At 48.0% G+C, this 16,909-nt stretch overlaps 1 protein-coding gene across 20 annotated transcripts in view; it reads right to left on the reverse strand.

Moving 5' to 3' along the window:
• NRXN3 (neurexin 3) overlaps positions 1-16,909 on the reverse strand; it is a 1,550,403-nt gene that overhangs the window by 1,473,624 nt on the left and 59,870 nt on the right. For all 20 annotated transcript variants that reach the window (XR_004820137.1, XM_035728036.1, XM_035728032.1 and 17 more), the window contains one exon: positions 11,107-12,529. Coding sequence is in view for 19 of the 20 variants with exons in the window: in XM_035728036.1 (XP_035583929.1) it covers positions 11,107-11,815 (709 nt within the window). In the remaining variant the exon portion in view is untranslated. The remainder of the gene's footprint in view (positions 1-11,106; positions 12,530-16,909) is intronic.

Below are 16,909 nucleotides of genomic sequence, written 5' to 3' on the forward strand. Positions count from 1 at the left end.
CTTGCATTAAGGATGTGAAAGCCAAAGGAAGCCAAGAGACACATTAAAACATAGCCACTGGTTATGGTTACATATTCTACATATTCTACATAGGGGAAAAATGGCCCTAATCTGCATTAACACAAGGCTGAACACTCAACCTCAGGAGGAGCAAACTGCAAAGTTTCTACAGCCACTAAAACTCAACCATCTGCCCACGTGGCAATTCTCACACGAGTATGCAAGATGGTCATGCCCACTTCCCAGCACATGTGTGTGGTCCATGGAGCCTGGGAGGACAATGAGACCACAGAGTAGAAGCCTGTGACTCTGGGTACATTTCAAGCTTAGACTCAAAATGATGTCTGTGGGCTTTGCTCTTAAAAGTAAACTATTTTATGCTCTCTCTCTCTCTGAAAAAAAAATAAAAGTAAACTCTGTTAGGGGTGCCTGGGTAATTCAACCCATTAAGCTTCCAACTCTTGATTTTGGCTCAGGTCATGAATTCAGGGTCGTGAGATTGAGCCCACATCAGGCTTACACTGGGCGTGGAGCCTGCTTAAGATTCTCTCTCCCTCTCCCTCTGCCCCTCCCCCAACCCCTCGTGCTCTCTCTCAAAAAAATATTTTTAAAAAGTAAATCATTTTAAATCACCAAATTATGAGATGAGTTCTCCTTTCTTTGCTGCAGTGTCAGTAAAATGACTATCAATGAGGAGGTGGCTGAGCGCCAAGACTAGCCTCATCCCCTTTAGGGTGCAAGAGGAAGTTTGGCAGATTTCCAGTCTATGCCAATGTGAGAGCAACATCTTCTAGCCCTCCCTAATCCCTCTGCCTAAGAGACTTCTGCCCAACAGGGCCAAAAACATGGGATACCCAGGGCAACCTGGCAGGATGGAAGCATTTTTGGATAAGGGCATTTGCTTTCAAGGCCAGTTTCCAGGAGCAGCTACTCAATCCTGCATTTCATGACCTTATCTGTTTTTTAAACTATCCCATAGAATTTTTAGCAGAACCTTGATGTCCACTGGGGTGTCCAACCCTGGATGCCAGGATAGGCTTGTTAAGATAATCCAGTTCAATTCCACTTCATGCTATTCCATGGCATTCTAACACTTCTCATCTTATTGTCGACAATTAGAGATTTCCGGGGGGGGCCAGGGGAAGGGGTCTCTGGAAAATCAGAGATGCTGCAAAGTTAGCTGGGTATGGAGGAAGATGGGGCATCTTGGGGGGATGAAATGAGGCATAGACAATAGAGCCAGAGAAGGGGCCAATCATGAATCTTTCAGAGTGCAAGCTCCCTAGGAACAAAATGACTGGAGCATGAATCACCTGCTTACCTCAGAGTCTCTTCCCACATCAATCCCTCCCACATTGTTTAAGATTAATCACAAGCAGTTAATTCTAAATAACTCAGTGGTGTGCGCACCACTAGTGCCTATTAGAGAGTCCCTTATGAATTTTTCTTGACACAAGAGTTAATTCTTGCAAAGCATCATCCAGAAATGCTATGACCTATCCATCCCCTCACCCACATGGCCCGTTGCAAAGGTCAGACTGCTTTAAATAAAATGGGGACGGGTGAGGAAGTGGCTAGAAGCCGACTGTAGCCCCATGTAGGAAGAGCTAGCTCCCTGATCCTCAGCAGTGATCAGAAGTACTTTAGGCTGCCCTGAAAAGCACTGAGGCCCCATCCGTCAGTGCAGGTGACTAGGGTTATTTTGGAGAACAGGAAGAATGTCTTACACAGTGGAGAAGAGGATGAGAAATGGGTAGTTGGACCCAATGACCCTTAAAGTCCCCTCTAAAGTTATCATCCCATGATTCTTGACAACGTACCCTGGTCCAGTGCATTACACAGGCAAGGCCACGACCGGAAGGCAATGTAAATGTCTTAGTGTCCTCCACATGGATCATGGGATTTGTGCTTCATCCCTCAGAATATTTCCTCCCCGGCAACAGAGTCTCCCCCAAATTTCCATGTGGCTCCTTAAAATTGAGAAGGGCCTCACAGCACATCCCCTCAGCCTGAACTCCGCCCTTGCGTTTCCTGACCTAGATGCAGCAAGTATACTAAGTGATGATTAGTCTTTCAGGAATCCCATGGGTGAGAGGCCTTTAAACCCACCCTTCCCCATTCCTTTAGCTGTCCAAGGCTAACCATGCAAGAGACAGGATCCCTTCTGGAAAGGAAAGAAGCCTGAGGGAATGAGGAGGAAGGAAGAAACTATGAGAGTCTGGCTAGCTCCCAGCCTTGCCAGCCCTGTTCCCACTGTGTGGATCGCAGACACATGAGGTCAGCCTGGCCGGTCCCTCCTCACAAGAGGGGTATCGTTTTTATTTTAAAGCAACTTATTAACTAAAGAAGCCCTACACTCTCTCACCACACTTTGTCTATTCTCCAGGGGCTGCAGACAACACATTCCCAACAATACCTGGGGGAGAGGTTATATTGCCTGGAATGCACTGCCCGAGAGAGCAGAGACACCAGCCCTAGTGTTGCTGACAACCATGGGCCTACTGAGACTGTATTCTAAGAACTTTGCACCTGCAAACAGAACCACTTCAGGAGAACTAAACTGGCAGACAAGAGGCAAGAATGTCAGGAGAAGATCAGATGCGTAGAGTCTCATGAGAAACTTGAAGGAAAAGCTCCTCAGAGTCCTCTTAGGTACAAAGACACTTCAATAAGACCCTCAGTAAAACCAAAAGGATCCTAACTGCATTTGATAGCCTAAACCAGGAATTTCCCATTGGCTACAGCTCATGTCCCTGCCTTTCTTCCATTTCCACCCTCTTTAGGCCCGTGCATACCCTCACAGAATACAGCATTTTCACCCCAAAAGAGCTGACACATTCACAGTTTCTAGGACCACATACAAAGTAAGTTTTATCACAGAGCAGAGCTGGGCGGTTTGGCTGGATGACAGTGAGATCAATTTGTTTTTAAAAGCTCACTAGTACTGGTTCCTGAGTTTTAAAAATTTTTTTAATTGGAAAATACATTATTTAGGAATATTGTGGACAGTGGTGGAGGTCTGAGAACAGATATAGATGATGACACATTTAAAGGGGGCCCCGTATTGCTTTTAAATAGGTCACCCAAAGACATCAATTTCTGGAGAACAACAGCAGTAATGACAACCCACTGGCACTGTCAGTTCCCAAACAGATCACGGAGACAGGCCTGCAGAGCCACGCTTTGTCCCTCTCCTCTGGCAGCCACAGCCCGTCACCTGTAACACAGCCCCCCAGGGAGCTGCAGAGAACCAAACATCCCAACTTCAGCTGGGAAAAGCTCAAGAGGGGGATGGGGGTGCCCCCTCTCTTTACACACCAGCATGTTCCTCTGCATCAACAGCAAGCATTCCTAAACATGTCCTCTCTCTACCCACTGGATATCCTAGATGCACGCCCCCCACCCCGCCTTCCCAAACAATATTCCTAGATGCCCTTCATCCTCCACACTCCCTCTCCATTGCTCTTCCTGCCCTGTTGGTTATGAAATGAAGGGAAACGTGTCTGTGATGAAGGGTCATAGGTCACTGGGGACTCACACGTACACCCAGAACAACATTGCTGTCACTGGGCAGCAACAAGTCTTAACAGAGACGGATCCACAGCAGTGGGGTTGGAAGCTTATGATAATGGGGATTCCTTAAGAAAAAAAAATTACGAATACAAAATTAGGTATGACACCTTAGAAGAGACCCTGTAAGTGAGGATACAGGAAAGGTCTTGTTTTGTGGTGAATCCGCTTCTGTAATAATCTCCCCCTCCCCACACACAAAGGAAAAGAGAAAAATAAACACAGAGAAAGAGAGTTTGGTTTTGCTACTGTGAAGACACTCAGAAGGCAGCCACAGAGCAAGAAGGAGTCTGACAGCGTAATCCAGGAGCTCCATCTTTTACCGCCAACCCTGGGTGGGGTGCTGGTCAATTCCTGGTACTTGGGAAACCAAAGATTAAGTCTGAAGAGGTCATGCCGTCCAGCGAAGCTCCAGTGTGGTGTAGCTTAGGGCAGTGTGCTCCAAATACCTCGGGACCCGTGGGTTCAAACCCCAGTCACTTCACTTCAAGCCAGCGTCTTGAGGGTGGGAATTGACCACTCAGAGATATTCATTTCATTCTCTCTCATTCTCTCATATTCTCTCTTTCTGTCTGTCTGGGAGGAGCAAGCCTCCTGGGACTGGCCAAGCTGATAACCTCCTCCACCAGGAGTTTGACATTTAGCTTATCACCAGCAGCCAGGGAGGCAATACTCCATTTCACAATGGAGACACAGGCCATCTGTGTTAATGAAGGGAGCCTAGGAGCAGAAATAAAATGCCATGTTGAGGATCTGGGTTTTCAGGTCCCAGAGACACCTGCTAAACAGGCAGCATCCAAGCTTGCCCTCATACCCACAAGTTCACTGGCACCTTGGGTCAGAGTCTCCTCACCTATTCAGTGGGATGGTAAAGCCTGCCCTACCTGCCTCATTGGGTTGCTATGGGGACCAGAACACCACAAGTGTGCAAAGAGGTCCAAATACGGTCCAACAGGCACAACCATTATCAGTGATCCAGGGGGTTCTTGGCAGGGGCAAAATGGCAACAAAATTGTATTCCCCTCCTTTTATCTCTTCCATTTCTCAAACTGAGATGAAGGAAAATGGCGGAGGTGGAGGTATTCACAGGGAAGCTTCAAACCTTCTGTGAAACCAAACTGACACACAGTTCATTCTCACAAGCGCCAAGAGACCAACAGCCCAGAGTCAGGACTTGTTCTTTAACAAAGACTATGTAGATGACTCTATACATTTCATCTCATTTCGTGCTTTCAACAACTCCATGACATAGGATTTCTTAACCCTGCTTTGCTGCAAGGCAGGATGGTACAGTGATTACTTGCGGGCTCTGCAGCCAGACTGCCCGGATACAAATCCCAGCTTTGCCTCTTATCAACCATGTGACCTTGGAGGAATTATTTAACTCTTGTCCCTCAGCTTCCTTGTCTACAAAATGAGAATAATAGTGTGTTGAGTGATTGTGAGGGTTATAAGAGCTAATTCCTGCAAAGCAATCAATATAGTATAGACATGGAACTCACTTGAATGTTAGCTGATATCATTTTTATTATTATTATTTTTATATTTATTGTTATTATTATTATTATTACTACTACTACTACTATTGACGAGAATACTGAAGCTTCCAAAACCTTCTCCAAAGACACACAGCTTTTCAGTGGACAAGCCCAGATTTAAGTTCAATCTTTTTCATTCCAGAAGCCATGCCCTTAATACCTACACTAAACCTTGTTCAAGTTCTAGATTTCTCTGCTCCTCGTTTTCCTCATCTGTAAAATGGTGCTAGTGAATAATATCAAACACACAGGAGTGCCCCGTGAGGATTAGATGAGACAATGCATATAAAGCACCTAGGCTGTCAGGCACAGGGTGGTACTCAATAATAGTAATACTAACATCATTATTATTTTTATCCAAGGAAGGGTACCTGACCCTCACAGAGCCCTGCCCCAAAGCCTCTCACTCCAGTTCCACCCCTGGGCCTGTTGCATGGGACACGCACGGCAGGACAACAGGAGTCATAGGGGAGGGCATGTTAGTCCTATCCCCCAAGCACAGCCCCTACTCCATCGCTTCTGTCCCGTGAAGGGGGCAGAGGACCCAGCTGATGGGCAGCTGCCCCAGGAACTGGAATCCATCTTTCCCAGGCAGCCTGCAAAGGGAGATAGGGGCCATGGAGATAATTAGCCCCCCCGTGCTGGGCCTGTGGTGTCTCATTACCAAATGCAAATGCAAGCTCCCGTGCCACTCCAAGGCTCTTGGCAAAATGCCTGTGTGACCCTCAACCCTGCTGAATTTGGACGAAGCATTTACCCGGCGTCCACCCCCTTTGCAGCCTGCAGCTGGTGTGCAGACTGCACAGGGAGAAAGGCGGCTGTTCTCGCCCCCACTGAAGGGGGAGCAAGGAAAAGGGGTCTTATTTCTTTAAAGGAGACAGAGATGCTACGGGGGGGGGGGGGGGGGGGGGGGGCGGTATAAAAAAAATTGCTCTTCCCTCTGCAGTTAAAAGAGGGATAATTGGTGCAAGTGGCGGGCGGTTGCTCTGCCATTTAGCATACAGCATACCCAGGAAATCTCACTTGGTAATCAGGAGAAGAGGAGGAAAAAGGAGCAATCAGACCCCTATTCAGGCTCCGTTTAGCAACAGCCCCTGCTGGCTGGCTGGGCTGGTCGCACCTAACGCCTGAATGCTGGGTGGGAACCGAGTCTCGAAGCCACAGTTCTCCTTTGTGCATGTTGTAAGGCCTCCCTTCTGGGCTGCCGTCTCCCCACCAGGGAGAAAGATTCTGCAAGGAGACAGTCTTTACTCTCTGATTACTTACCACTCCCCTGCAGCCCCCAGCCCCAGGCCAGGCAGGGTCGACACAGGTTAGGGACAACAATGCCATGTTACAATTCCGGCTGGAAGCGCACTGGGGAAGGGGAGGAGAGATGTTTGTGTTTTTACACAAATGCCCAGAACAGAAGGATCAGCTGGGGCCATCACCGGTGCCTTAACTCCAGCACCCTTTGTCTTTGGCCCTTGGTAAATGCTTAGGGGCAAGCAGTCTCTTGGTATACCATTCCATCCCAGTTCTGGCTTTGATAAATGTGGAAAGAGTCACAAAATTCTCAATAAAAAGAAAAGTAATTGAAACTCACTTTCAGGACGGCATACCAAGGCCACATGGCAGTGTTGAGTCATCAATCCAACCAACCTGGGTAGGATGTCAGGGATGGGAAGGGGAGGCCCTTGGGTACCACTCAGCAATATGCTTGTAATAAGGCTCTGGCCCCTACCACTGACACCCACCCCTGTACCTCACTGTGGGATCAAAACACCTGAAAACTTAAGAGCTGAGACTCAAGACAGCAGCTTCTGGTCTGGGCACCTGCCCAAGGCAGCAGGAAGAGAGAGCAAACAATGAACTTTTTTTTCCCCAACTGAGTAAGACCTCATGCCTCTTCACTGAATGAACCTAAAAATGTGGACACACAAGTGGTATATGACATAGGTAAGCCCACGTAATGAAACTTGGAAGGAGAAATCAACATGTGATGCCTTCTCCTTCTTTCCCTGGCCCTACCCCACAGGCAACAGGCTGATGTTATACTAAATGAGCTCTTCAGTAAGAGTGGTACTGAAATGTACACACCTCGGGAGCAAATCAATTCTTCATGACCGTAAGATTGTTAAGAAATTCAATACATGCACATTCATAACTAAGAATGGTTTAAAAATAAACAATCAATTTTAAACTCATTTCAAGGTAATAATAAACTCTCAATGACCTGTGAGGGGATGGCTCCCTAGGGGGAGCTCAGGATACCTCTTCATTGCCCAGTGAGATTCCAGGCTACCCGTAACAGGACAGACTGGGCTAGACCAAAACCAGTGAAGATGCTGTAGCCTGACTATCTTCCAAAACAGATATGCATAATTTTAAAACCATTTTGAACTATCTGCACTTCTTCTGTCCTCCAAGACCCTTACTAAAAAGGCAAGATTAAATGTCAACAGGAACAAGTCTGAAGTTGAACACCAAAACATTTTATTTATAAACATAACACCTAGAAGTAAAACTCTGGGACCTCTTCTCCATCACGTGCTAGGATGTTCAATGTGACCGTTAATTAGGTTGGGAGCCTTCGAATGAAGTTTTCTCAAGCAGGCTGTGTGGAGTTCTGCCTGTAGCCATAGTGAGTAACATTTCACTACATGAGAGAAGATACTGAGTCCACAACCTCTGACCCTCCAGGCTCAACTTGCTCACGACAGCTATCTCTGGTGTCTTCTGGGTCTTTCCTAAAGAAATACCCACTGGGGGATCAAAACAGCCCAAAGCACATAAAGGAGATGGGCCCATCTGTGCATTCTTCCCAGGGTGAAGCATGGAGACATTTTGGAGCCGTCAAGGCATGGAAACAGACAGGCCAAGCAAACATCAATGCCGCGGGCATGCTAGCGGCTAATGGACCAGAGAGCGCCTCCAACAGGCCCCGACCACATCCATCTAAAGCTGCAAGAGCCCTCCCAGCTCTTCCTGCTCCTGAACTGCTAAAGCATGAAGTACAAAACGTATCTTCCATCCTGGGTACAAGCCTCACATGATCAAACGTCAAGGCCTATCCTACAAACCGAGACAATCAGATGCCTGGTCCATGGAATAAGTACCCTGATTTCAGGTCTATAACATGTGCAGCTGAAAGTGGGCAGGGTGGGGAATGGATGCATCCTCACTACCCACTTCACCAAATCATCTTTGGGAAAATGTGGAGGCATTTATTTAGGCATTTATCTTGTTTTGTGCAAGATCTACTTGCACTTGGCAGTTGCTGTAATTTTTTCCCCTTAATATTTTACAGTTGAGTATCCTCCCCCCGCCCCATCCCTGCCTACTATCTAAGAATTAACTATGTGTGGAGAGACAGATCTTTTCTAAAAGCCTGTGATGCATTTTTGTGATTGATTAGACATGATAACAATTACCAGGATCAACAGGCTCTAAGTTATCAACAGTAAATTCTGATACCTCTCCCAACATCCACCCTCACCTCAACCTTTGCACTGCTCTGTTCCAAGCCAACCAAGTGTTACTGTTACTACAGAGTTCATTTACTCTATTTATGTATCAGGAGAATAAATAGCTGTGCTGTGTGTTTGCCTTCTTCAGACAGAGGTATCAATCCACAGTCACTAGATGATCGGAACCCTGCAGAAAGAACTATTATTAAAATATCCATGTTGTATTTAGCTATTAAAAAATTGACTGCCTACAATCTGCTCTAAAGAAATGCCGCTGGAGAGAGACCTGAAACATACACAGACACAGCCACACACAGACACACAGACACAGACACACACACACCCTAAAAGAGAGAGAAGACAAATTGTACACATATACAGCATAGAGATTCTTCCTGCAGAAAAGTGCTGATCCAGACCTGCCCAGAGGAAATGAGTTCTTTTTAAACACAAAAAATGCAATCAGGGATAATCAGCAAGTTAACAACACACTTGCAAACACCCTAGTCCCTAGAAAGGAAGAATGCCAGCTTTCAATGCAAGTTCTGAGAACAGAACAGATCCTTTGGGCGAAGGAGGAAACAAGTGATCATCATGTCAGCGTCTTCGGGCAGAACTTTCTCCAAAGCCAAGAAGCTTTGGAACAGCAGTGAGCTCCAGAAGGCACCTGCTTCTAAGAAGTGCTTCAATAACCACATTCCCAAAGTGGCTTTGTGGGTTGGGGTTGCCTCGGCTCCTCTTCCCTGTCCGCTTTTCTAATGGGCTCCGTGGGGGAAAAAAAACAAAAAAAGGTGGCATGCATGTCTTGACTCTCCCTCTTCTGCAGCCCACCCACAGGAAGGGAGACGCAATGCCCAGTGCAGCCCAGCCCAGGAAAGCAGCCGTAGAGACCTGGGGAGGGCTTCCACAGTAGCCCCTCCATGACCTACGAAGGGGCCTCCAACAAGACCCCTCAAGGTTTCCTAGTCTCCAGCAAGTACCACCTATGAAATAAACTTGGCTTTGATTTAAAAAAAAATTTTTAATAATTACAGCTAAATTTCATATCAATTACAACCTGCTTTAGGCTGGGTGGTCTGTTGTGGGATGGTTTCAGGAACTGCAGATGCTATTTTTAATTACAAACCACAAGGCATGGGCCTCACCAAAAGGAAGAAACCCTGGGAGTCAGTGCTGAGACACACATCTGGCCCCACTTAACTGACCTCCTTTGTCCTGTTGCTTCTCAATCTTGGCTGCACAATAGAATCACCTGGGGAGTTTAAAAATATACAGTTGCTTGGATCCTACGCCCCCCAAAATTCTGATTGAACTGGTCCATAAGGTGGGCCGAGAGTTTTTAAACTCCTTAAGTGATCCTAATATCTGCTGCCAAGGTTGAGAACCACTGTTCTGCCCTACACCATCCCACCACTTCCATGGAGAGACCAGCATGGGATGGCAACACATTTCTAGAAGAATCCTGGGCTTGACTCCAAAAGAATAGGAGAAAATCAAATTTCTTTACCTCTTCCCCATCCCAGCCTCCCAGCACACATACCCCTGTGGTCAGTTCTCACATTCTTCATCACTTCAACACTCCCTCCTGCTCGAAGCTAGGCCTTCAGTGAGTCCCGGAGTCCAGGAATCCGGATTTTAAGTATTTGTCAAAGTAGAGGCTAGACCACTTCCTCTCACATGTAATCCCAAACAGTCAGAATTCGGTGAATGAGGTGAAGGCAGTCTAAGTCTTTGGGCATGAGTCCCCCCTTCCCTCTCCCTGGGAAGCTGTAATTGAACTTGGGGGGGGCGCCTCTCCGAGGCTATGCTGAGTATTACCAGCCCCCTCAGGTGCTTGACTGGACAAGGGTCCTGTCAGTTTCCATGTTGTCCTGTACCATTCTCAGTACACGGAGAGCTGAAGGGAGGGCAGGAAAGAACCTCATATGAAAAATCCTGCTGCTAGAACAAGGTGCTGAGTAGGCCCATCCCCAGTTGCCTCATCCACCCTCCAGACACCTCCCCCAAAGACTGTGGGAGGAGGAGCCAGGGGAAGGGCTGGGATGACAGCAGGCCAAGCATGGCCTGCACTCCATCCACCCTCATTCTCCTTTGCACAGGCATTCTTCATCCTGGGGGTTAAGGAGGAAATGATGGGGAGTTTCCCATCCATCCCAAGGGTCCAACTCTCAAGGGATCAGGAGGGACAGCGGTAGCCACATTGCCCATTTCTATTGGATTTCTTGCTCTGTGCTGACCCTGCTAAGTTGCGCTCCAATGGAAGGAGCTGAGCTGGGGCCCACGTCCTGCAGTCTACTCCAGCTAGCCCTTTGAGTAAGGAGCCCAGGACTGAGTAGCCAGGATCCTCTTCTTGCTGAGATCTGTTGGGTTTCCTGTTGAGAGCTATCAAAGGATTTCTACCCCCTCCTCAGGGAAAGGGACTGGATTATCTAACACATAACTAAAGATGGCCTTCCACCGCAGTGTTGGTTTCTGTCAAGGGTCTTGGCCCTTACTCCGCTCCAGTGGGTGGGTCTCTAGTAAGAGAGGGCTCGGGGAGAAGGTCTTACCTTCCGAGCAGAGCTTGCCTCCATAGCCAGTGGTGGAACAGTCGCAGGTGGGGTGGCCATCCAGGAGAAAGCAGATCCCCCCATTTTCGCAGGGACGCTCACCGCAGGGTCCCTCGGCATCCAACTGGACACCCTGGCTCCCCAGAAGCCGAGGCTCTGAGTTGCCATACTTGAGATCCAGGATTAATCCTCTGAAGCCGGGCATGGCCTGTACTCCATCAAGGGTCAGGGCAGAAGGTCGTATGTCCGCGGGGACTCCGCCAAGGAACAAGTCACTGACCACATCCATGTAGGGCCGCTGAGGCTGCAGCTCGGCCGCCTGGCCCTCGCCGTCGAGCACCAGCACCGTGCGCAGGTGGTCGCGGCTCACCATGAGGAAGTGCCAGCTGCTGTCGTTCACCTGCTTGCTGGACAGCACCGTGGTCTCCGCACAGTCCATGCTGAAGCGGAGCTGCACACGGCCATCCACCAGGGAAAGGCAGAGGAAGTCACAGACGCCACCGTCGTCCAGGTAAAGGAGCAGCCCCGTGGATACATTGGTCTTGAACTGGAAGCTCAGGTCGCTGCGGGTGCTGGCATCCCAGCGGAGGTAGCGGGCCCACTGGTTGGGGAGGCCCATGAACTCGAGGCCCAGGCAGAGCCCTAGCAGCGACCCCAGCAGGACGCTCACCTTCAGGGTGAAGAAAACCGAGTTTGCGGCGAAGCTCATTGTGGCTGCCAGGACGGATCCCAGGGGAACCGACGACGGGCGGGGAACAGGCCTCAGGGGATGACCCCCCTTGTCAGCAGAAGGGACAGGGGAAAGGGGGATGGGCCTGGAAGAGGGACAGAGAGCACACAAGAGGACGGAGGCGCACACACACGAATATCCAGAGGGTGAGGAAGAAGGAAAGTGGAAAAGACAGCCCCAGATGGGCGCACGAGCAAGAAATTCGACAAAGAGGCAGAAGGAGAAGGCAGGGCAGCAGAAGAGGAGGAAAGTCAGGTGGGTAAGTGGGGTCTAGAGTGAGGAGCCAAGTGTCCTTCTCCGAGAAAAGATCTCAGCTATCCATGTGGATCCGGAGGCCTTGTTTCGAGGAGGAGAAGGTACACTGTGGGTGGAAGGCTTCAGCAATGCACTCCTCCCAACAGACCCCCAAACGCCCCAGCCAGGGAGGCCGGGGAGAGGGCTGGGGTGGGGGTGCCGTGATGGAGGAGGCGTGAGCAGTGGTGAGGTGAGCCAGGTGAAAGGCAGAAACAGGCCAAGAACCGGTCCTGAAGCTTTACCGCCTAGCAGCAGGGGGCTGCAGGGAGCGGGGAAGCCCAAAGCTGAGTGCTCAGGCAGGGCAGGGCCCAGGGCAGAGCCGAAGCAGGTTCAGGCTTCATGGTGCGGGCCAGAGGCAGTCCTGCCCATAACCTGCCTCTCAGGACTCCAGAAAAAGACCTGCAGGGAGAAGGGAGGTAGGCAGAAAGAAGAGAAAGATTAGGGCAGTGTCAGGAAAACATTGCACCTTATTTCACAAATACTGATGAATGGCTGACTAGGAGCCAGGCTACTCTAGTGATTCCCATAGTACCTGGTGCTTTAAATGGGAAAGAGGGCCCAGGTTCTTCCAGAGCTGTCGCAGGACCCTGAGCTCAGTGCCTAATGATGCACGTGGTTTTCCCATATGCAAAAATAGTATAAAACTCCCAAAGCCATATCAGCGCATTTTTACGGTATCCATAGCACAGGGTCACATCTATAAAATTTACTTTTAAGGTAAGTGCTAACATTTTATACACTCGAATACACACATAATTTTAACTATTTACCTATTAAAAGGCATGAAATGACACTGATTTCCTTTTAGATTTTTCTTTTTCAATTTGACAATCCAATGCCTGGGCATAGGCGGCCTAAAACAGATACCCACCTTTAAGTTTTTGAAAGAAATATTTATAAAAATCAGCAGAAAAAAATTAGAAAGTGAGTAGTGAGCAAAACAACTCTCATCTCTTAATACATGTTGGTGAAAAGTTCTTATAGGAAAAAAAATGTGTTTTGAGACTTAAAGAAAAGCTATGCCTGAATCCTTGTTCTCTTATGTGCAACTTTGAGCCAACTTCTTAACCTATTTGAGCTTCTATTCCCTCCTTGGTAAAGCAGAGGAAAATAGTTTCTTTCTAAGGTTGGAGAGAGGATACAATGAGATCATGTATGGGAAGATCCTAGCGTGAAGTTATATCCATAATAGGTGATCAATAAATACCACATTCTTGACTTTCTTATTTCTGGATTGAAAGGGATGGGAAGAAGAGTCCTTATGTGTCTGTGCATGCATGAGTGTGTGGATGTCTGTGGAGGAGGGGCAGGATATAAAACCACAAGTACTTTTTTAACAACTACAGAAACTGCAGAATAAACAACAAATGAGGAAAAGCACAAACCTAGAGCATATTACATATATTTTATACTGGTTGGAAATGCACCAACACCTAGTTGAGTGGGTGGTGATCTAGATGTTGACTCTAGCAGACTCTGGCCCACCTAGCCAAAAGGAGACCTCTCTGTTCAAATAAGAGCAATGAATATAATTTCCGAGAGATGCACAAATTGCTGCTTATTAATTGACACATTTGATAATTCACCATAGTCCCTTATTAGACCATTACGTCCACTATGTTTATGATGACCACATTAGCAAAGGTAGCTATTACCCCTGCTTTGAAGAGGAAAATATTCCTTAACCAGGAACAAACATCTATTCCCACTGAACAAACAAACCAAATCAATAAGAGGTTGATTAAATCCAGCGTAAGGAAAACCTTTCTTCTTGAAAAGGTTTTATCCGAGCAGTGTTTCCCAAACTGTGGCATGGGTCACAGACACAGCAGTGTACAAGTGCCAAATCATGTGGGCTTTGTCAGAACCAACTGTTAAAACTTCAGAAAGTTTTGGTTAAGGTCACTTTGGTAGCATGAAATCAACTATGCTAGGAGTATTTACAGCATGGAAATAGTCAAATACCACAAATCTGAGTCTTTGAGAAAGTGAGATTTCAGGAAAACCTTGAAATCTCAAGAGTTGAGAGAATCAGCCATGGGAAGAATGTTCCAGAAGTAACAGCACAAAGGCCTTGAGACTGGGGCAGGCTGGTATGTGTGAAGAACAGCAAACAGGCTGGTGCTGTTGGAGTGAGAAGACATGAAGCCAGAGGTGGATTATCAGGAGGTCAGGTGATGAGACACGACCCAGTCTCTGTGAATGTGATCATTGTATGAGGTGAGGTATGGCAACCAAGGCAAAAGGCAACATCCCAGGGGGAGAGGAAACCCTGGTCTGAAAACAGGACTCCTTCTGCTTTCAACAACTACCACATCCACGTATTTCCTTAAATCAAAATCAAAGGGGACACTTTCAGGGAATGTGCTCAGAGGACAGCTGCTTCTCTGTCCCCTCCCCACAACATGCATTTGATTTAGAGAAGTCGGGGTGGGGGGCAAGAAAAGGGGGAGCAAGGCAAGTGTGAGCAGAAGGAATAAGCCTCTTACAGGGCGGGGGGTACTCCAATCCTGGAATTATTAATGAGCCAAGAATATAAAAATCACATGGCCATAATGGAGCCCAGGATGTGTAAGCCCAAGAGGCTGGGGACAATTTTCTCAGTGACACTCCCCTGGCTGCTCCAGCTCTTGAGGGGGCTTCCCTCTCCACTCCCTGTCCTGCCAGTTTAGACCAAGGAGTCTACTGACTGACAGGCAAGGCCCAGGCTCAGATGGCCAAAGCCAAGGGGGCCTTCTGTGGGAGGAAAGGACATAAAGATGGAGGGCCCAATATTATGGACGAGCAGGGACATGGGAAACGCTTGAAACTTCCAGACTGGTCTATACTATCTATCAATTTACCTCTGAGCCTCTGAAAGTCACTTATTTGTCTATATAAATTAAATGACTTGCTCAACTCAATATGTTTATTGAGCTCTGATTCATTCCAGACACTGTTCTATCAAAGCAGAGTAAGAAACTATTCTTGCCCTCAAGGGCATCAAAAAAATAGTGGGGTCAAGTATGCTGCAGAGACACAAAACACAGTGACGAAGAGCCTAGGTTCTAGAAGCTTGACAGGGAGCTCCCTGTGGGCAGGGTCTGCTTCACCAAGGTGCCTGCCACAGCACCTTGGCATGGAGTGGGAGCTGAGGAAACGTGTAGAGAATGAAAGAAAACAGAGGCTGAAGAACATCCCTGTGGGTCATCTGACTTCTGCTCCATGCAGTGGCCTCCACACCACCCCACTGTACACAACAACAGCAATCCTGAGCCCCCACACTTCTCTGGGTGCCAACCTCAGATGACCCAAAAAGGCAAAGCTGCACAAGCCTAGTGATCTGAAGAAACCTATGAATGAAGAACTAAGCATCCCAGGAACACTCCCCTCTAAGGAGGATCATGGGAATTTTCCCAGCCTGTTCTGGGGTGTCGGCTCCATCCTGCCTGCTGAGTGTCTCACAGTCTTTCCCTCCAGCCCAGACCAGCACTGGAGATACCAATGTTCTCCTGCCTGCATCAGTGGGGATCAAAAAGGCTGGCTGAGGAAAACCAAGTTTTCTTTCCTGCAGGTGCCAGGCAGCATCTGATTTCAGGACTGGTAACATCAGAATTGGGTTTATGTAGACCTGACACCCTATGGTCTGCCCTTCCATTGCTTTCTTGGATTGTGGACATTCCCATGACCTCTGAGAAACTGCCAGTAGGGCCAAAAGCTAAAGATGACCTTACATTGAATAGCACAGGCCTCGAGCCAACTGCCCCAGCATTTATTCTCTAGCCTTCTCTAGCCTTCTAGCAGAGCTACACAAGGCTCAAGAAATGGGAAAATGGGAGCAGAGAGCCCTCTCCACCCAGTCAGCCAGCTTCCACCCTCTCTTGAGCCATAGGATGGCCCAGGCAGCTGTAGGTGTACGGGTGGTTTGCCCCAGAGCCTACACGGAGGGCCTGGGCTGGTGCAGAAGCGCAAATGCTCATCTGTTATGTGGGAATCTAGCAGGAAAGTGAGTGACATTATCTAATTGCCAGCTAATTTACATAATTATCAAATGGCACACTTTTTATGTGGGGTTAACATCTTTGCAAATGTCTCACAATCCGGCTGCTTAGGAGGCAGGGGGGCCCCTCTCGCAACTCTGACATGCAGTCTCTTTGCCATAGGCCTGGCTTGGAAGAGCTGGCTGCCATTGGCCCTTCTACCTGCTCTCTCCAGTTCCTCCACTCTCTTGAGACAGACTCAGGAGAAAGTGGGCCCTATGTCTAGAACCAGGATGGGTATGTGAAGGCATGATGACTACTGTCTCCATGCCCAGCCCTTGCCAGTATGCCACAGTCCCCAGGTTGTGCTTGCCATTTTTCCCTTTAGAAATCCTTGTTAGCTTCCCTATTATTCCCTTCACCAGAACCAGAAAATCTGTATAATGGCTCTCTGTTAGTTTTACTCGCCTCCCCCTTTACCACACCCCTCGCTCCACTTTGAAGCTAAAATGACTTTCACCACCAATCTCAGTCCTGGTCATTCAAGTGGGGTTTATCCCAATCCCAGATCCTGCAACGCAACATAGCCAATTAGGACATTCCAATCTCCTGCCACAGTGATTAGTTTAGGGATCAGCCTGTCACCCAAACAGAGTCAAATGAGAGTTAACCCTGGGACTTTTGCTGGAATTATTGAGAGAAAGGTCCTCTCTTCTCACCTTGCTGTCAAACTATTAGAATGAGGCCCAGAGTTGATGAGAGAAACCAAAATGACCTTGTGTAAGAATAAAGACAACAAAGGAAAAAGCAGAGCCAAGAG

Source organism: Zalophus californianus, chromosome 6 (genome assembly GCF_009762305.2).
Source record: "Zalophus californianus isolate mZalCal1 chromosome 6, mZalCal1.pri.v2, whole genome shotgun sequence".
Lineage (NCBI taxonomy): Eukaryota > Metazoa > Chordata > Mammalia > Carnivora > Otariidae > Zalophus > Zalophus californianus.